The 21,831-nt window shown below is 43.0% G+C and overlaps 1 protein-coding gene and 1 non-coding gene across 2 annotated transcripts in view; both read right to left on the bottom strand.

Annotated features, from left to right (window-relative positions):
* The window catches only part of P4HA3 (prolyl 4-hydroxylase subunit alpha 3), a 41,122-nt gene extending 23,410 nt beyond the window's left edge, over positions 1 to 17,712 (bottom strand). The window contains exons 1-4 of the mRNA XM_047071707.1: positions 17,513 to 17,712; positions 8,336 to 8,478; positions 6,690 to 6,913; positions 273 to 422 (exon numbers count right to left, since the gene is read on the bottom strand). Of these exons, the coding sequence (XP_046927663.1) occupies positions 273 to 422; positions 6,690 to 6,913; positions 8,336 to 8,478; positions 17,513 to 17,712 (717 nt within the window). The remainder of the gene's footprint in view (positions 1 to 272; positions 423 to 6,689; positions 6,914 to 8,335; positions 8,479 to 17,512) is intronic.
* LOC124506541 (U6 spliceosomal RNA) lies at positions 9,591 to 9,694 on the bottom strand. Its single transcript, XR_006960798.1, has one exon. It is a non-coding gene; the product is annotated as a U6 spliceosomal RNA (small nuclear RNA).
* Positions 17,713 to 21,831: the final 4,119 nt, after the last annotated feature.

Here is a 21,831-nt window from a genome sequence, read left to right as displayed (position 1 = left end):
CTGGAAAGAGCACCAGACAAAGAGTCAGACAGACTTGGGCGCTAATCCCAGCTCTATGAACTTTGTGACAAGTTAGGAATTTTTTGGAGATTTAGTTTACTCACATGTGAAATATGGAAATAATAAAACAACTGCCCTGCTTGACTCACATTTGGTCCTGTTGGGAAGATGAAATAAATTGAGAGACATGAAAATGCAGAGAAAATTGTAAAGCAGATATAAAGCACTATATTTATTGTGATAAAAGTGGTGAGCCTCTCTTACTCCCCTACCTGAAAATAGGCAAAGGCCAAGTGATCCAAGGCATCCTCTAAACTTGCCTCATCCTCTGTCTTCCATTCTCCATAAGATCCTCGGAAGAGACTGACAGCCTCCTCCAGCCATGGAATGGCATGGTAGTAATCCCCCATGTCATAGGCCACCTGTAGGTAACATAAGCACCATCATTAAACCTTAATCCACGGGGAGAGGAGAGGAAATGACAAAGAGTAAGAGAGAGCCTATGGAACACCAGGAGGCAAGTTTTCATCCCAAATTCATTTAAATTCTATTTATTTAGCATCCATTATATCCAATGCATTGTTCTAGATGTAGAGAAGACACATTGAAGGAGTGCATTTAAGAATTCATAATCTGGGGAGAAGAGAGATACAGAAATTCAATTAATTGTAATGCTGGAAAGAATGACATGAATACTCAAAGGAAATATGCATAATATGTCACAGAGGCAGAGAAGGAAGAGACTTGGGAATCTCAGAAAGCTTCACAGAAGAACTGGCATCTGGAAGGCCTTCCCCAAAGAAAGAAAAGGATTTCAAGGAGCAGAAATTGAGAAGAAGAACATTTTAAGATGAGGGAATGGCAGAAACAGACACTCAAAGCAAGCTTGTGTTCAGGTAGGACGCTGTGGTTATAGCCTAAGGTGAAGAGAAGCAAGAAATGAACTTCAAAAGGCAGCATGGGCTAAGCTAGTAAGAGTTGTGAGTGTCATGTTTTTAAGAAGACACAACCAGTAACAATGTGAGAAATGGGTTGAATTTCTTCATTTATTTATTTATTTATTCATTCATTCATTCAATATTTACCCAGTATTTACAATGTATCTGGTGATCCCTGGCCTTAGAGCTTACAGTCAAATGAGGGGCACGAGAGTGAACAGTAATTGCAACACAATGTATTAGACCCACATGGGAATGCTCTAAGAACTCAATGCATTTTTTTCTATGTTAAATGTTGGAAGGTGGGAATGTAGCAATATGTACTAAACCTAGTTTCTGTATCCTAATAGCTTACAGTTAACTATAATACCAGCACTGCAGGTGGAATTTCCTGGAAGCTGATGTTGGAGACAGCATGGAATTATAAAGTAGCAGAGTTGGAAGCACTTTTACAAAATAATCTAATTCTGGTATAACTTCCAGACTGGCAGAAAGACAGGGCAGAGCCTAGAGGTACTAAAACTCTGCAGTCTAAACAATAAATCAGTGGCTGTTCTAGGTCTGCCATTAATCTGTTGTGTTATTTCTCTGATCCTCAGGTTTCCTGTTTGTAAAAAGTTGAGTTGAAGAATAACAATCAGGGCCCCCTGGGTGGCTCAGTCGGTTGAGCATCTGACTTTGGCTCAGGTCATGACCTCACGGTTTGTGAGTTCGAGCCCTGCGTCAGGCTCTGTGCTGACAGCCTGGAGCCTGCTTTGGATTCTGTGTCCCCCCTCTCTCTCCACCCCACCCCTGCTTGTGCTCTCTCTCTGTCTTTCAAAAATGAATAAACATAAAATCTTAAAAAAAAAAAAAAGAATAACAATCAAAATGACTCAACTTTTTCTGCCAAGTTAACAGTTTATTTAATTAAGGTTTCCCTAGTCCCTAAAATACAGTAGATTGAGCTAACTAGAATCCCTCTAACCAAAACTACTTGAAACTTTTGGATAAAATGTAACAAATATTTTACATTTTCAAGAAAGAATGGAAAATGTCCAGGTACAGGAAACAAAAAAGGAGCTAAGAACCCAAGCAACAAGCTTAAGAGCAGATGCTAAAGCTGTTTAGAATGGGGGTGTTTGGTAGTCCTTGTTCTCAGCAACCTTTAATTAAAACACCCACATGAGGACACAATATGAGCCCTCCAGACACGTCCTCAAACCTAGGAGTTGGAATGAAGACAAACTCATAAAAGCGAAATCCATGAAGAACCATACCTTAAAGGAAAGGGTAAACCTGAAAAAATCTGCCCACTGTCACAAAGAGTCAAGAAAGTTGGTTTATGGGGCACCTCGGTGGCTCAGTGGGTTGAGTGACTGACTTCAGCTCAGGTCGTGATCTCACAGTTTCTGGGTTTCAGCCCGGAGTCAGGCTTTGTGCTGACAGCACGAAGTCTGCTTTGGATTCTCTGTCTCCCTCTCTCTCTCTGCTCCTCTCCCACTCACGCTCTCTCTTTCTCAAAAATAAATAAACAGTAAAAAAAAAGTTGGTTTGTTTCTGTCTGGGTATTGTTTAGGGGAAACAAAGTGTGTCTTTAGAATATTCACAATCTTGAGCCTATGCTCATGTGAATAAATCAATACAATAATGGATCTAAGGTGAGTGCAAATCGAAACCACAATGAGACATCACTTCTTGCCTGTTAGAATGGCTATTATCAAAAGGACAAGAAATAGTGCTGGCGAGGATGTGGAGAAAAAGAACCTTGTGCACTGCTGGTGGGAATGCGAACTGGTACAGCCAGTGTGGAAAACAATATGGAGGCTCCTCAAAAAATTAAAAATAGAACTACCCTATGACTTATCAATTCCACTTCTGGTATTTATCTGAATAAAATGAAAACACTAACTTGAATAGGTATATGCACCCCATATGTTCATTGCCAGCATTATTTATAATAGCCAAGATAGGGAAACAACCTATGTGTCCATTAACGGACAAATAAAGAAAATGTGGGGTGTGTGTGTGTGTGTGTGTGTGTGCAATGGAATAGTATTCAACGATAAAAAAGAAGACTTTGCCATTTGCAACAACATGGATGAACCTTGAGGGCATTATGCTACATGAAATAAATCAGACAAAGGGGTGCCTGGGTAGTTCAGTTGGTTAAGTCAGTTAAGCGACTTAGTTTCAGCTCAGGTCATGATCTCACAGTACATGAGTTCAAGCCCCACATTGGACTCCAAGCTGAGCGCATGGAGCCTGCTTGGAATTCTTTCTCTTCTCTCTCTCTCTCTCTCTCTCTCTCTCTTTCAGAATTCTCTCTCTCTGCCCCTCCCCTGCTTACACATGCTCTCTCTCAAAATAAATAAATAAACAAACTTTTAAAAACTCAGACAAAGAAAGACTAGTACCATATGATCTCACATATATGTGGAATCTAAAACAAAAAACAAACAACAACAAAAACCTGAATCTATAGATACAGAGAACAGATTGGTTGCCCCAGGCAGGAAGTAGGGAGTAACTGAAATGGGTGAAGGAAGTCAAAAGGCACAAACTTCCAGTTATGAAATAAATAATTCATGCAGATATAATGTACTCCAAAAACAAAAACAAAAAACCAAAAATAGTACCTAAGGCCGGTGATACCATTAGAGTACCTGGAAGAAGAAAACCAGAACATTCTGGAGTGATATTCCTACAACTACAAACACAGAGATTCTTTTAGGAGAAAAAAAGTCCTGCTAAAAGTAAGCTCACAATTAAACATACTAAACCACATCAGGAAATAATCATTAGCAAGAGTCAACAGACAAAATAGTAGGGTATTACAATTAGACAACTAAGGATTTCAGAAAATGGAAAGGCCAATCTGCTTTAAAATAATCCATGGAGGGGGAAATTGGAGATGTGTAGATGAAACAAATTTGGCCACATGTTAATAATTGCTGAAGCTTATTCCTTGACCCACCAATACTACTCCCAGGTGTTTATTCAAGAGAAATAAAAACAGAAAGACTTACATAAGAATGTTAATAGTAGCTTTATTCACAGTAGCCCAGGCTGGAAACAATCCAAGTATCTATCACTAGGAGACTGGATAATAAACAGTCTCCTAGTGATAATATATTCATACACTGGAATACTACTCAACAATAAAAAAGGAATTACCTACTAATAAATACAACAAGGTGGATAAATTTCACAGATACAGTGTGCTGAGTGAAAGAAGCTGGACTCAGGATAGTACATATTGCATGGCTCAGGACAATGGTTACCGGGCACCTGGGCAAGGGTAGGTAGAGCAGAAGGGAGGGGCTGGGAATGGTGAGAAGAAACAGGAGGGGGATTTTATGGAGCTATATTTAAATTCATTAAAAAGCTTTTTTTAAAAAATTTTTCATTTTAGAGAGAGAGAGAGAGAGAGAGCACAAGTGGGAGAGGGGCAGAGGGAGAGAGAGAATCCCAAGCAGGCTACATGCTCAGCACGGATCCAGACATGGGGCTCAATCCCACAACCCCGGGATCATGAGCTGAGCTGAAATCAAGAGTCAGATGCCCAACCAGCTGAGCCACCCAGATGCCCTTAAATTCTTTTCTTTTTTAAGTTTATTTATTTTGAGAGAGACAGAGACAGTGCAAGTGGGGGAGGGGTAGAGAGAGAGGGAGAGAGAGAGAGAATCCCAAGCAGGCTCTGCACTGCCAGCGTAGAGCCTGATATGGAACTTGAACCCAAAAAGCCATGAGATCATGACCTGAGCTGAAACCAAGAGTCGGACAGATGCTTTTTTAAAAATTTTTTTTATGTTTATTTATTCATTGGTGGGGGGGGGGGGAAGAGAGAGAGAGAGAGACCACAAGACCACAAGTGGGGGAGGGGCACAGAGAAGGAGAGGCAGAATCCCAAGCAGGCTCTATGCCATCAGTGCAGAGCCCAATGCAGGGCTTAAATCCACGAGCTCTGAGGTCATGACCTGAGCTGAGATAAAGAGTCGGACACTTAACTGACTGCGCCACCCAGGTGCCCCTAAATTCATTTTTTAATATTAACTTAAATGCCTTAAGTTTTATGTAAATTCCTTTTTAAAAATCTGAAACAAATATTGCAAAATTTAAACATATTTCGTCTCCGGTTATAGATATAATTGCTTGTTATTTTATATACCTTTCTTATATTAGAAACGTTTTATCTTTGGGGCGCCTGGGTGGCGCAGTCGGTTAAGCGTCCGACTTCAGCCAGGTCATGATCTCGCGGTCCGTGAGTTCGAGCCCCGCGTCAGGCTCTGGGCTGATGGCTCAAAGCCTGGAGCCTGTTTCCGATTCTGTGTCTCCCTCTCTCTGCCCCTCCCCCGTTCATGCTCTGTCTCTCTCTGACCCAAAAATAAATAAACGTTGAAAAAAAAAATTAAAAAAAAGAAACGTTTTATCTTTTAAAATAAGTGAATAAATACAGAAATTAAGACTGCCAATAAAGCTTTCAGGAAGTGACTTACTGAATTTTCAACATATGGTTTTAGTCTCATGAAGGCTTCACAAATGAAGCGTACATTGGTTCCATACACAGAACTATTTTAACTGGCTTAAATCTAAACTAGCCATGAACCTGATGGTTGAGCTCTGATTCCATCACAATATTAGAAAAGGAAAAATGGTATATAGAGAGGCTGAGGCAACACACCCTACTTTAATTTGGAAGACTGATCCACAAAACTTGAAATCAGGGCACCTGAGGCCCACTCTCATGTCTGCCGGGAAAATTCACTTTCCTGCAATACACGTCTCCAAAATTAAAAAGGATTTATTCCATTACTTATTAAGGCAAAGGCTAACAAAGAGTATATTGTAAAGTGACCTCAAGTTTGCTTTTAAGTTATGTATGATCAAAGATCGGCTAAATATCTCATATGGAAGGTTCCTGAAGTTTATTTCCTCAAGGAATGTTAAAATAAATGGCCTCCGCTTTTTGACACTGCTTGAATTTAGTACTTCTAAATGCTTAGGAAATGTTGCAAGGGATTCCAGAAAGTCTCAGGAGCCTGGTTTCCATGATCTTACCTTCACATCTCCACCTCTTATCCCTTTCCCCACCCTTGGACCCTGCTTCTCCTCTCCACCCAGCTGTTCATCTGCTGGCAGGGTGCTACTGTTAGGATGACCACAAGACCATTTTTCCCAGCTCAGTCCCAGTTTGTCTGTCATCCTGGCATAACTAATAACACCCCCTCCACTCTCAAAAGTGGCCGGCATATGTGATCACCTTAGCTATCATGGAATGGACATGTGATTTGGAGTTAAAAGACCTGGGTTCAGGGGCGCCTGGGTGGCGCAGTCGGTTAAGCGTCCGACTTCAGCCAGGTCACGATCTCGCAGTCTGTGAGTTCGAGCCCCGCGTCGGGCTCTGGGCTGATGGCTCAGAGCCTGGAGCCTGTTTCCGATTCTGTGTCTCCTTCTCTCTCTGCCCCTCCCCCGTTCATGCTCTGTCTCTCTCTGTCCCAAAAATAAATAAAAACGTTGAAAAAAAAAAAATTAAAAAAAAAAAAAAAAAGACCTGGGTTCAAAATTTCCTTCTTCTACTTAAAATTGTGTAACCTTGGGCAAATTATTTCCCTGTCTGATCCTCGGCTTCTTCATCTGAAAGTGGGGAATAATACCAAGTTTCCGAGTTTGCTGGAAGGACTGAAAGTATGTAAAAGCAATCAGGATATAGTTATTTCATCCTTGAGAAATTAGAGCTGAACAATTCGCTCTCCCTCTGAATATTGTTACCTTGCCAACTTGGAAGCAGTCATCTGCTGTCAGGGAGAAGAGCCGTCTGGGACTGTACAGGTCAGTGACGGCGGAGCCAGTGACTCTCTGAAAGACACCCCGGGCGAGGCCCTTCACGTTGAGCATGTACACGTCCTGTAGCCGCATCAGGGCCCTCGCTGCTCCCTCAAGGTCCTCAAAGGCTGGCAGGTCCTGCTCCACCTTCTCATAACCATCTTTCAGAGCTGTAAGGGCAGTAAAAACATCAATCCACCCCACCCTTCAAAAAACAGGTGGTGAGCATTTGATACATGCAAGGCATAATCACCTAGTCAAATATTTCATGAGCAAAGATAATGTTGTATGTGTTTATATTTTTATTTTTTTAATTTATTTTCAATGTTTTTTTTTTTTTTTATTTTTGAGAGAGAGAGAGAGAGTGAGCAGAGGAGGGTCAGAGAGAGAGGGAGACACAGAATCCAAAGCAAGCTCCAGGCTCTTGAGCCGTCAGCACAGAGCCTGATATGGGGCTTGAATCCACGAACACGAGATCATGTCCTGAACTGGTCGGACGCTTAACCGACTGAGCCACCCAGGTGCCTCTGTTTTATGTGTTTTTATTCCCCGTGGCAAGCACAACTCCTGGCACAGAGCAGATGCTTAATACAATCTTCTGAATGAGGAAAAAAAGCTTTCTAGTAAAAACTGAAGCACGTGTCGTTCCATCCTATCTGTCTCCAGGAATCTTGTCCTTTGTGGGGACAACTCTTCTTCCTCTTAACTTCCCCAAAGTCAAAAAATTTCTTCAAGTCAAAGTAGAATAAATTAGGGGTGCCTGGGTGGCTCAGTCAGTTGAGCATCCAACTCTTGATTTCAGCTCAGGTCATGACCTCACAGTCCATGGGATCAAGCCCCTCGTCGGTCTCCGGCTGACAGAGCAGAGCTTGCTTGGGATTCTCTCTTTCCTTCTCTCTTTCTGCCCTTCCCCTGCTCTTTCTCAAAGTAAATAAATAAATAAATTTTTTAAAAATTTACATCCAAGTTAACATATAGTGCAATAATGATTTCAGGAGTAGAATCCAGTGGTTCATCCCCTCTATGTAACAGTGCTCATCCCAACGAGTGCCCTCCTTAATGCCCCTTGCCCACTTAGCCCACCTCCCCACCCACAACCCCTTCAGCAACCCTCAGTTTGTTCTCTAGATTTAAGAGTCTCTTATGTTTTGTCCCCCTCCCTGTTTTTATATCATTTCTGCCTCCCTTCCCTTGTGTTCATCTGTTTTGTACCTTAATAAAGAAATATTTTAAAAACAAAAACAAAAGTAGAATAAATTAGGAAACTGACCTTGCTACAGATCACATTATAGTGTCAATTTAATAAAATAGAAATTATCAGACAAATACATAAACGGAATGATATAACCTGTACTTCTCCATAGGGTTGTAGTGAAGATCCAATGAAATAATGGATATGAAAGTGCTTTCTAGTGTACATTCATATAAACATATTAACAAGGGGACCTAGTCCTTGGTAATCACTAGAGCTGAGAAGATCGAGTAATACCTACCCACTTCATTGCCCTTCATCACATTCCACCAGAATCTCTCTCCTTTCCAGAGTCAGGAGATAGAATCTTCTCTTACCCTCCAGCCCTCCTCCTCATTACCTCGGATGTTCTCACTGGCCTCCAGACTATGTACCACATTCCTCCAGTCAGACTGTAGGCGTTTGATGAGAGTAAATGCAAGCAGAGGGTTAGACACAGGGGTTGCCGAATCCTCATGCAAAGAAAGCACCTTGTCATAGAATCTGGAAGAGAGGAATAGAATGATCTCACTTACTGAGATAGCCACTGCCCCTAGTGAAGGCTGGCGTGGTGTATGTACATTTAGAGTCATTAAAAATGAAACATGACGCCCTCGAGACTCATGTAATAGTCTAACCAATAAGCACAAAGAATATGAAAACTACCAACACAACAAAAGAAGATCCATTCATTTGTTCACTCAATGAGTCAGTCTCTACTGGTCAATTACAGAACATCAGGCACCACACTAGATGCTAAAGATACAAAGGCAAGACAGGGTAGATGTTCCAAGGAATTCACAAACCAAAAAATCTTTTTTTTTTTTTCCTCATCACTCTATATTCAATACTTAGTATCTGGTAGAAGCTCAAAAATATTGTTCCATTAGTTGCAATAACTGTGATACCTGCTATGAGACATAAGCTTGCAATGCTATGTAATGTTACAGCAATTTGTAGGCAGGGCCCCTAACCCAGGTGGGAGTTAGAAGGTGTAAGGGAAGACTTCCCAGAGGAAATGGCACTTGATCTGAGTCCTAAAGGATGAAACATTTGATAGCTACTGCTTACTGAGCTTTACCTCTATTAGGCATCCTGCTAAGTGCTCTAAATATATTGTCTCATTTAACCCCCCCCCCAACGACCCTTAGAGTAGATTTTTATCATGCCCATTTTACAGGGAGAGAAAACTGAAACAAGGCCACACTTTTTGTGAGTGACAAAGCCAGATTTGACTCTGAAGTTTATTCTCAGCTGATTTTGCCCTATTGTTTCCATGGAACTAGAACAAAGAAAGGAAGAATTTATTTATTTATTTATTTATTTATTTATTTATTTATTTATAATGTTTATTTATTTTTGAGAGAGACAGAATGCGAGCAGCATAGAGGCAGAGAGTGAGAGACAGACAGAATCCGAAACAGCCTCCAGGCTCTAAGCTGTCAGCACAGAACCCTACGCGGGGCTTGAACTCACAAACCACGAGTTCATGACCTGAGCTGAAGTCGGATGCTTAACTGACTGAGCCACTCAGACACCGTAGTTCTTTTTTTTTAACTTGAGTATAGTTGACACACAGTGTTACGTTAGTTTCAAGTGCACAACAAAGTGATTCAAAAAATATGGAACACTTCATGAATTCATATGGCATCCTTGTGCAGAAACCATGCTCAACTTCTCTGTATTGTAGGCAGAAAATTTTTTGAGTCAACAGGGACCAACATGTACCAGAGCACAGAGGCTTGATATATTTATTCATTCAATACGTCAGTCTACAATGGTTGCTTGCCAGATGTCAGACTCCATGCTAGATGCTGGGGATGCAAAGTCAAGACAGGGTCCAATGCTCGAGAATTTCATGAACAAGAAGATAGCTGTTTTTCTCATCACTCTATACCTAAATTCAATAAATAGTTCTATGAAAGAATGACTAATATATACTCTTCTAGGATCTAGGAACAGAATTTTGAATAAGACAATAACCTTGGTCTCAAGGACTCACAGACTAGTAGATAAGACACAAATAATTATATTACAGATGAACACCAGATTTAAGAACAAGGCTTAGGGGGCCGTAAGGAGAGGGGGTAATTAATTTGGCCAGAGCAAGTCAGGGATAGTTTTACAGAGGACATAATAAACTAAAACTTGCAAATAGTGAGGAAGGGAGGAGAGGCAGGCAGAGACAGCTCAACCTATGTGAAGGGACAGAGAGAACTGGTAGGGGAATAGAAGCTGTTCAGCACTGCTGGAGGATAGGGTAGATTAGCCTGGAAAAATGAGGAGCACCCCACAAGCCACCAAAAAGTTTTAAGTGAGAGTCGGACACACTGACATGTTTATATATATAAATTCATGAGAGGGTGAGAAAGCGGGTTCAGAAATGGGAATGACCAGAGCCAGATAGACCAGTTAGGAGGTCAATTCAAAACTGTAAGCAAGAGTAAAGAGAGTCCGAACCATAATAATGACAGTGGGGGCTGCGAATGGGATAGATTCATTGAAGCTATTTAGGGAGCAGGCCACATAGAAACTGGTGATGGTTGTAATGGGGGATGTAAACGTGGGGTCATCCATCATGCTTCCAGCCTCTCTGGCTTGCCGACATGTGTAGAAAAGGGCCAGAAATGGTGGGACCAGAAGTGATCATCTTTCTAGTTAATTTCTCTCTTCAGATGTCCTACAAAGTATTCACACAAGCAAAAGATGCTGTTTCCTGGGGCACCTGGGTGGCTCAGTCAGTTAAACACCAGACTTCGGCTCAGGTCATGATCTCAAGGTTTGTGGGTTCGAGCTCCTTGTCGGGTTCTGTGCTTACAGCTCAGAACCTGGAGCCTGCTTCAGTTTCTGTGTCTCCCTCGCTATCTGCCCCTCCCCCGCAGCGCTCTTTCTCTCTCAAAAATAAATAAACATTAAAAAAAAAAGTTGTTTCCTTTCCTGGCATAGTAAGGTTATTCCATTTATAACACACTATTGGAATTAACATTATTAAATTATCAATTATAATAAGGCAGTCCTTGAGAGTTCCAGCTGTAACCTCTAAAATTTTTTTCTTATTCTGGGGCGCCTGGGTGGCTTAGTTGGTTAAACGTCTGACTTTGGCTCAGGTCATGATCTCACAGCACATGAGTTCAAGCCCTACAATGGGCTCTGTGCTGACAGCTCAGAGCCTGGAGTCTGCTTCAGATTCTGTGTCTCCCACTCTCTCTCAAAATATATAAACATTAAAAAAAATTTTTTTTAAGTTTTTTCTTGTCTTTAAAATTATTAATTTCAAGAACAATATAATAACAACAATGGATGTAAAAGAAAAAAGTGTGTGCAAAATGAAAAGGATACATATTTATAGGAATGTGCTCAAGAGTGTGTGACTCCTTTGGCGAGAGTAGAAGACTTCAGCGAGCAGAAAGGGATGAAAGTAAAGAATAGAGGAGTGGCAGGGTGGAGGGATTCACTCCTCTGAAGCTGAGTCGGCCCTAAGGATTTCTCAAGGGTGGAGCCCGCCACTGGGAATGGAGCCTGAAACAGAAGATGATTTGCCTCCAGGTGCTTCCAGGGAGCCAAGAGTTCAAGCACAAACTAAGAACAAGAATCTCATTTCCAGGGAGGAAATGAGAGCTCTGTCAAGTCTGAGGATGTCTCTGATCCCGAGACAGTGCACTTTGACAGTGGCTACTCTACGGTTTTAAAAACTAAACCGGCTTCCAGGGTGTGGGATTTTTTTTTTTTTTTTTTTTTTTACTGCCCATTATTTCCTGCTTCAGCTCCATATGGAACTACTTAGTGGAAGATATTCCACTGCTAGACGAAAACACTTAAAGCAAGCAGAGACTTGGGCCTGAGTCCAGCCTGAAGAGTAAGTGTCCAAGGACAACTGAGGCTGAGGGGGCAGTAATTTTATAGACAGTTGGATTGGAAGGAGACCTGAGAGGTATCCCGACCCAGCCCCCAACTATCTGTCAGTTTCCTCCTCTATAAAATGATAGAACTGGGGGCGCCTGGGTGGCTCAGTCGGTTAAGCATCTGACTTCGGCTCAGGTCATGATCTGTCAGTTTATGGGTTCGAGTTCCCTGTGGGGCTCTGTGCTGACAGCTCAGAGCCTAAAGCCTGCTTCAGATTCAGTGTCTCCCTCGCTTTCAGCCCCTCCACCGCTCGTGCTCTGTCTCTCTCTCTCTCCCATAAATAAACATTAAAAAAAATTAAAATGACAGAACTGGTCTAGTCTAGAAGATCTCTATGGATTCTTTTGGCACGACCATTCTATTCTCTCTTTCCATCATCTTTTCCATAACTGAATAGATTCTTCACTTAGTGCTTGAGGACTAACGTTTAATAGGCATCAGAGGAAAGAAGGAAGGCAGTGAGGTGAAAATTTCCCCCAAGTCCTCCAGCCCATCAAAAGCACTAGCTCCTTGTTCTCTTCACACCCCACTTTGTATTACGGTGTCAGTTTATTTAAGGCAGGGGTTTGATCTCTACTGCACCACATGATTCAATTCAATGTTCAGATACGTCATTTTTCTGTCACACAAAGAAAAAAAAAACCTATCAACAGATATCTGAGACTGGCTTGGAATCTAAACGTTGGCCTTATTCCCAGCCTTTGAGCAAATAGCTGGTTTTCAGAGACCGAGTTACTGGATGCTGAATTCAAACCTCAAGGTTTCCTAAATGGCTTTTTGCTTTAACAAATGTTGCTGAGAGTGGAAAATCAGATCCTTTGCTTCAAGAATGTGCACATAAAATTCGCAATCCAATCCCGCATTAAACATAGCCTGGATAGGTTATCCAACCGCAATACATGAGCTTTTTTAATTCAATATGTTTCTCCTTGGGAATTCAGAAATGGCTTTGTCTCAGTTCTTCTGAGACATCCTGAATGTTTAATTCCTAACAGAAAAATCAGTGCTGCTGATTTTACTCTTCCAATCTTGGTAGTTTTTTAAAAACTACAACAACTGTTATCTATATATATAACACTAGTATTTACATTATACCAGTATATAATTATATATACTATAACTGATAAAATTTTTGCTTCATTAACTTGGGGTAAGACGTAGTTTCAACATCGAAAAATATTTTATTGCTAAATTCAGAAATTTAAAGAAGAATATCAACTGAGTCCCTCAGAAATAACATCTCAAGTTACATTAGGTCACCAGATTGGGAGTATAGGAAAATGAACAAGAACTGCCAAAATTCTTGTTCTCAAAAGCAAACATTTCACTAAGTTTTAAAGCACTGACTAAAGAACAGACAGTCTGTAAAATACCACGCTAAACTTTGTGAAATTAAATGCTCATAAGTCATATGAGAAAAGGATCTAGAATTTTTCTGATTCTTTTTTATCATCTGGGCTCTCACAATCTTAGTTACTGCTTAGAGCCAAAAGTGGAGTCTAGGTTCACCAGGCGGTCTCAAAATAAAAATCATACAGTTGGAGCTAACATTTGTTAAGCATTTACTACATGCCAAGCAAAATGATAAATAACCTTTACATGGTACTTAATCCTTCCAACAACTCTGTGGGGTAGGTACTATCATTATCATCATTTTACAGAATGTAGGTAAAGGAACTTGCCCAAAGTCAGAGCCAAGGATTCAAACAGAGGTCTGTTAAATTCCTGAATCCAGACTCTTAACCACTATGTACACCAGTTGCTCATAAAACCTCAGGAGTTATGGGGCTTGGTCTGGGTCCCGGCACATCAGATAAAGCAAGCAGTCAGGACATCATGGCACGATAGAAAGAAACCATCCAAAAAACTAGGTCCTAGTCCTGGATTTGCTACCCTACTATCTGGGATAAGGTACTAAATTTTAGTCTTATCATATTTACATGATTCTTTTTTATTATCTGGGCTCATTTGTTTAAGAGAGTAGTATAAACCTATTTCAAAGCACTGTGTGTAAGAATCAAATGGGATTAGTATTCTGTGACAAAGCTGCAACGACAATAGTGATAATACAGTAAAGGAGACCAGCATCAGAGCCCTGCCCCCCATCCCCTCTGCCAGTCACTTTGATCAGCACTGCAAACTCTCAGTTCTGAACCTGTTCCCTGAGAGGTCCAGCATCAGGATTCTAACCTCCCCATCTCTATCTGAGCCATCGAAATAAAGAGAAGGAGCACGTAGGTAGCAGGGAGCATGTTGGGATCTCAAATTAAAGAGAAGAGTCTTTCATTTCCACCAACAAACCGAGACTCCAATGCATGTGGACTGAGAACAAAATTAAAACATTTTGCTTTATAGAGTAGACCCAGGAGCACCTGGATGGTTCAGCTGGTGAAGCATCTGACTCTTGATTTTGCCTCAGGTCCTGATCTCATGATTTGTGAGTTTGAGCCCCGCATGGGGCTCTGCGCTGACAGTGGGGAGCCTGCTTGGAATTCTCTCTCTCTCTCCCTTTCTCTCTGCACCCCCCCACACTCTCTCTGTGTCTCTCAAAACAAATAAATAAACTTAATTGCAACTCTGAAGAGTGACAAGAATTACTGAAAATATCATTTTTTAGACATGAATAGACACTTCTCCAAAGAAGACATCCAGATGGCCAACAGACACATGAAAAAATGCTCCACATCACCCATCATCAAGGAAAAACAAATCAAAACCACAATGAGATACCACCTTACACGTGTCAGAATGGCTAACATTAACAAGTCAGGCAACAACAGATGTTGGCGAGGATGCGGAGAAAGAGGATCTCTTTTGCACTGCTGGTGGGAATGCAAACTGGTGCAGACACTCTGGAAAACAGTATGAAGGTTCCTCAAAAAATTAAAAATAGAACTACCCTACAACCCAGCAATTGCACTACTAGTTATCTATCTAAGGGGATACAGGCATGCCATTTTGAAGGGGCACATGCACCCCAATGTTTATAGCGCACTATCAACAATAGCCAAAGTATGGAAAGAGCCCAAATGTCCATTGTGGATGAATGGATAAAGAAGATGTGGTATATATATAAAATGGAGTATTACTCGGCAATCAAAAAGAATGAAATCTTGCCATTTGCAACTACGTGGATGGAACTAGACAGAGGGTATTATGCTAAGTGAAATTAGTCAGTCAGAGAAAGACAAATATCATATGACTTCACTCATATGAGGACTTTAAGATACAAAACAGATGAACATAAGGGAAGGGAAGCAAAAATAATATAATGAACATAAGGGAAGGGAAGCAAAACATACTATAAAAACAGGGAGGGGGACAAAACATAAGAGACTCTTACATATGGAGAACAAACAGAGGGTTATTAGAGGGGTTGTGGGAGGGGGGATGGGCTAAATGGGTAAGGGGCACTAAGGAATCTACTCCTGAAATCACTGTTGCACTATATGCTAACAAACTTAGATGTAAATTAAAAAAAGATAAAGTGGTAAAAAAAAGAAAATATCTTTATTGTTAGAATACATACATTTTGTGTGTGTACATGTGTGTGTATTCATACTCTTTCAAACTAATAGTAAATTTAAACATGCATTAACTTATATGCAAGCTACATACTTAAAAGCACATACCAACTTACATCATCATTCAGTCACTACTGAGTAACAAACAAGATCTTTCACACACACTTCCATACACAAACTGATTCTCTCCGACCCGGGCTCTCTTACACAGCCATAGCATCCCCACACACCTTCTTCCCATGTGCCCCAGAATCGGTATTACTATCACATACACTCAACTCAGTTTTATCAGCAGCACATTGTGAGACAGCTCTCTGTTGTCTCGGCTCAGCAGAGAGTCAGATGATGTAGAGCTGTATTAATATATTCAGTTAGCAATGTGGTTACACCACTGCTGTAGACTTCTTAATGTCCCAAGCAGAGAAGGCACAACACCTATTCCAACACATGGTACCATAATACAATCATTCATCTTTCAGAGTTTGACACTGACAGTCAATACATGGTTACAGTACCTGTATTCCAGTCTATATAGTATTTTATGCCAGTGTGTAGCACTAGAGTGTGTTGATTTCATAGCAAAACAGTACAGCTGAGCATATGCTTGTGTGTGCTATACCCATAATCCTCTAGTATCAAGTATGTTTTTCCTCCAGTGTTTTTTTTTTAATTTTTTTCATGTTTATTTTTTGAGAGAGAGAGAGACAGAGCATGAGCGGGGGAGGGGAGGGGCAGAGAGAGAGGGAGACACAGAATCTGAAGCAGGTTCCAGGCTCTGAGCTGTCAGCACACAGCCCTATGTGGGGCTTGAACTCACAAACCGCAAGATAATGATCTGAGTGGAAATCAAGAGTCAGACGCTTAAGTGACTGAACCAGCCAGGCACTCCTCCCCAGTGTTTTCTTGATGTCAAGATACACATATCAAATGTCAGTTACCTTGTATTTAGAATTGTATTTAGAATTTAATGTTTTTTTAATTTTTTTAAATTTTATTTATTTTTGAGACAGAGAGAGACAGAGCAGGAGCAGGGGCAGGGGAGGGGCAGAGAGAGAGGGAGACACAGAATCTGAAACAGGCTCCAGGCTCTGAGCTGTCAGCCCAGAGCCTGATGCGGGGCTCGAACTCATGAATCACGAGATCATGACCTGAGCCAAAGTCAGATGCCCAACCGACTGAGCCACCCAGGCACCCCTTGTATTTAGAATTTAGAGAGCTCTTATATATGGGGAGAGAAGGGAGAGTTGAAGCGAAGGAGACAAATGCTATGGACGCCAAGCTCCTTGAGGTCAGGGTTGGGTCTTGTTCACCATTTTATCCCCACTGCCTGGAGCAGTGCCTGGCTCACAACAGGCACTCAAACGTGTGTGTTGAATGAGTTAATGAACATGAAGCATTAGTCATATAGTGAGCTGTACAAGCAGCATTCATTAGAGACACAGAGATATCCATAGCGGGTGCCCACGCAGTCCCAGAGGCATGTAAATCTCATACACGGTCACAGAGAGTCACTTCATACTAAACACTAGTCCTCTGGGTCACGTGGCCACCACACACGGCTACAGCCTCACAGTATCTTCTCTCTCTCACTCTTGTAGTCTTGCTGTGTCTCTGTGACACAGAGCCTGGGGCCCCACACAGCTGGACACAGTGCCTTGTGAGGTCCTTCCTCCTCAGCCCGAGTCACCCCACTACACTTTTGCACAGCTATCAACTTGGCTGTGTGAGGATGGCTCTGGGGTGCTAGCGTGTGTGTGTGTGTGTGTGTGCGCGCGCAACGGAGTCCGAGACTCCACTCCGTGTGACACAGCGTCCCTGGGGTCCCACTCAATCTGTTTCGCCACGACCTCATGCCTCGGGCCACACCTCGGGGCTATCTCGGGGTCCCGCACACTGGACCTGACCGTCACACTGGGCCACGGTGTCTCAGTCTCACGGTCTAGCGAGGCTCTTACCCAGTCTCAAATCGAGTCTGAGGTCCCACGCAGAGGGACAACGAGACCGAGTCGCCCGCCACCGTAGAGCAGGGTGTCTTGGTCTGGCCCTCTGACTCAGTCTCCCCGACTGCGGCGCCCCTGGGGCTCCCTCCCGCCCCAAACTCGTGCCCTCACCTGGTCAGGTCCCGCAGCCGCGCCTCCTCCCCGCGCAGGTAGCGCCGCAGCAGTCCCAGCAGCCGGCGCTCGGGCGCCAGGGCGCGCGCAACGCTGGTCAGCGCCGAGAACGTGTCCCCCCGCGCCGCGGCTCCCGTCGGGTCCCCTGCCCGGAGCGCCAGCACAGCCAGCAGCGCCGTCAGCCGCGCCGCGGGGCCCATCCCGGCGCTCGCGCGCGTCCCCTCGGACGGTCCCGCCAGGCCCCTGACGCGCGCCGCTCCCGCCCGGCCCGCCTCTCGGCCCCGCCCGGCCGCTCGCCTGCCCCGCAGCCCCGCCTCGGGCCTCCCCTCCCCTCCTTTGCTCTGACGCCTGCCGTCTCTCTCCATCTCCCACCCGCCTGCCGCCTGGCTCCTCCGCCCGCGTGGGGGCTGCTGCGCCCTCCGTGTCCGCGCGCTAAGACGCGGGCCCGGGAAGGGTTTCCGCTGTGGCCCGTTCACACTCAGGGGAAACAGAGGCAGGGGGTGTGGGAGATGAATTCACCGGTCCGTGGCTGAACAACGCCATCCCCCGAGTATTCACCCCTCTAGATGGAGGGTGGAAATGCAGAAACACCACTGGATTCTTAAGGGGAAATCCAGGAGAGTGAATGATGTGGTTGGTAATGACGATGTGGGTGGAGAGCTGTGGGAGAGCAGAGGGAAGGAAGAAACACTTCACGGAAGACTTGACAATCTGAGCCATCATGAAAGACAGGCAGAACTCTGGTAAAGAGGGTGAAGGCGATCAGGGTCAGGGTGTGACAAATCTAGGACCCATCACACCTAAAACGCTGGGGTCCTGGGTTATTGCTCCATACCATATACCTATGGCTACTTAAGCAAACAAAAATATTATTATTATTATTATTATTATTATTATTATTATTATATCCTACTAGGCTAGTTACTCTTTCCCTCACCTTTCCAGGCAATGTTCATTCATTCATTCATTCATTCATTCATTCAACAAATATTCAGCACCTCTATTACTGTGCTGAGGACACAGAGAAACAGCACATCCAACCCTGGACTCACAAGGGGAAACAGACATAAACAAGTAACCACAATAAAGCGCTATCAGGATAATGGAGGGCTGTGCAATGAGCAAGGGCAACACTGAGGAGGGAGTCCCTGCCATTGCATAGGTGGTGGTGAGGGCTTCCCAGAGGAGGCAATGTGTGCAGGTCCAAAAGGATGAAAAGAAATTGTCTGGAAGATGACAGGCAAGTGACGGATGAGCTTTCCTTGCAGAAGGTACCTATATGTACCAACGTTTGGAGATGGAAACATAGTCTGAGTTCCAGAAATGATGAAAAGTTCCTTGTGGTTGGAACTGTCAGGTTATATTGCATTGCATGACATACTAAGAAAGTTAGCCTATCCTTTATGAAAATCTACTGGAAGTTTTAAGGTGGCAATAACAGCCATAACAACAGCAAGAGTAAAAATAATAGTTAATACTTACTGAGTGCTTCCTGTGTGCTAGGCACTGTCCAAGCATTTTGCATGTCTTAGCTCATTTAATTCTCATACTGACTCTATGGCATAGGGAGGATTATTAGTCCCATTTTACAAATAAGAAGATTGAGGCACAGAGAGGATAAATAACTTACCCAATGTTAATTTTGTATAGACTAGTTCAGAGGTGTGCTGGTAAACCGGCTCCCCAGGACAATAAAAGTCCCGATGTGTGACATTTGCTAACTTCTGTGGTGGAAACTCCCACAATGGCCACTTTCAAGGCACTGAGATGATGTCACTGAACACAGTAAAGAGTTAACAACTGGCTCCCATGAGGAGGTTTGAGCCAGCCGCAGCATAGCACTGCTCACGGAAGACACAGAGATGCATCGTCCAGATCCCTTTTCAAGGGAGGATTTGATGCGCAGCTCCAGAGAGTGTAGTCAGAAGAGTCTCTAGTAGTCAGCTCCTTGGGGTCTGTCCTGCAGCAGAGAGCAACCTTACCTCAAGCCATTTCCAAACTTCCTTGGGAAGCCTGCATCCAGTCTCTGAGTGAGGGAATAAAGATGGAGCTTAACTTAAACCATGTGTCATTGGCTTTCGCAAAGTCTTGAAGGCCCTCATAAAGACTGTTAGCAAAATCTGGAAGGGCTTCCAGGAGACTGTGGATGAGGGATCGAAGGACAGGAAGGAAAACAGCCTGGAGAAAAGGGCACTTGAGTGCTGTTCTGTACTGGAAGAACAGTTAATGAAGCTTGTCCTGCAGGCAATGTGAAAACAGAAGACATTCTAATAACTACATTGTGAATCTGGCTAATGAAGTCTCCAGGCAGAATGATGAAAGTGCCAACTGGCTTCTTCTGGCAGACTACAATAAAATACAAAAAACACACAAGGAATGGCTCAGTTTCTAAGCCAAATTTAGAGGAAATATAGAAGGTCTAACCGTCTATCCAAGGATCTAAAATTTCTCAAACAAAGAAGTGATGCAGGGTAAAGAACAAGCCCGGGGCACTACAAGTAAAACATGACCTCAAGGAAAAGCTTTCAAAAGTATGGTTTTAAAGACTCTTTGTTGAGACTTTAGGAAGATTTAAGGGCATGCCTAGCAGACCTTCAAAGAAAGGGCATTTCATTTAGATTCTCTCTGGTAAACAAGAGACCCTCTAAGAGCCTTGAGTGTCCCCTATAAAGCAGACTATTTCAACCAGGCAAAAATGTTTCTAAGAATCTTAAGACTGTTGTACCACAGCATCCTGACTCTCAGACCAAGTGAGAGAAGGGCCTGGAAAGAAAAATAGATGTGGCTTTTGTCTAAAGGAGTGGATTCCAATAAGATTTATAGGAAATCACCAAGAGTTTTCAGATAAGGGGCATTTGACTGGCTCAGTCAGTGAAGCATGTGACTTCCTTGACCTTAGGTTTATGAGCTCAAAGCCCCATGTTGAGTGTAGAGATTACCTAAATAAATAAGCAAACAAACTTTTAAAAAGTTTTAAGATAATTTTATCAGAAGAAGCACTGCCAGATTGGGGTAAAGAGAAAGAAAGAAAGAAAGAAAGAAAGAAAGAAAGAAAGAAAGAAGAAGGAAGGAAGAAAGGAAGGAACAGAAAAAGAAAGAGGGAGGGAGGGAGGAAGGAAAAAAGAAAGAGGGAGGGAGAAAAAAGAAGGAAGGAGGGAGGGAGGGGGAGAGAGAGAGAAAGAGAGAGGGAGAGAGGTAGGAAAGGGAAGGAAGGAAGGAAGGAAGGAAGGAAGGAAGGAAGGAAGGAAGGGAGGAAGGAAGGATGGAAGGGAGGGAGGGAAGAAGGAAGGAAGATAGGGAAGGAGGGAGGAAGGAAGGAAATTTAAAAAGATGCCTTTGGACCCCTGTACCCATTTCCTATTGCTGCTGTAACAAATTACCTCAAACTTAGTGACTTGGAAAAACTCAAATTTATTATCTTACATTTCTGGAGTTCAAAAGTCTGAAATGGGTTTCACTGGGCTGAAATCAAGGTGTCAGCAGGGCTGTTTCTTCTGGAGGTTCTGGCAGGAGAACCTATTCCTTGCTTTTCCCAGTTTCTATGGACTGCCTGCATTTCTTTATTTGTAGCCCCTTCCTTCTTCCTCAAAACCAATGTAACATGTTTAAATCTCTATTTGACTTTGCTTCTACTGTCGCATCTCCCTCTCTGATTCTTTTAAGGACCTTTGTGATTACATCAGGCTCACCAAGATTAATTCAGTATAATCTCCCCATCTCAAGATCCTTAACTTAATCACACCCCAAAAGGCTCAGATTTGGGGAACTAGGGCATGGACATCTTTAGGGAGCCATTATTCTGCCTACCAATACCCCCAATCTTCTATGGGCAGAAAACAGGCCAAGATGGCTACTCAGTTGCAAACAAAGGTCCATGGCCATTTCACCATTCTTACCATGAAGAGAAGTGTTAGTAGGGAAAGTGTAATGGAGAGGAAGTCAGAGGAGAAAGAAACAACTTTACCAATTGTGGTTAAAATAGCTTTCTTTGGCAAATTTAAAAAATTCATATAGCAATGTGAAGACATTGCTAGGCTCCCTCATCCCCCGCAACCCGAGGGCCTCTGAAAGGGTTTGTGCACATTAGGGGCCTTGAAGCTTAGGCTTTATGGCAAACTGCCTCTGGTAGGCACTAAGAACATGGAATCTCGATCCACATACCTGGGTTCACGTCTCTGCTCTATACTTACACTGTTTGCACTGATGTTGCAGCACCCAGAAGCAGATGCTGAGACAGAGTTTGGGGTACAGGATATTTATTACAGATCAACATCTGTGAAGGGGAGAGGAAGGAGGGAAGGGCACAGGAAGAGTCAAAG

The sequence above is a fragment of the Lynx rufus genome, unplaced genomic scaffold, assembly GCF_022079265.1.
Source record: "Lynx rufus isolate CCGP_SWC_20201006 ecotype Redwood Valley unplaced genomic scaffold, mLynRuf1.p SCAF_9, whole genome shotgun sequence".
NCBI lineage: Eukaryota > Metazoa > Chordata > Mammalia > Carnivora > Felidae > Lynx > Lynx rufus.
This window is presented reverse-complemented; position numbering and strand designations above follow the sequence as displayed.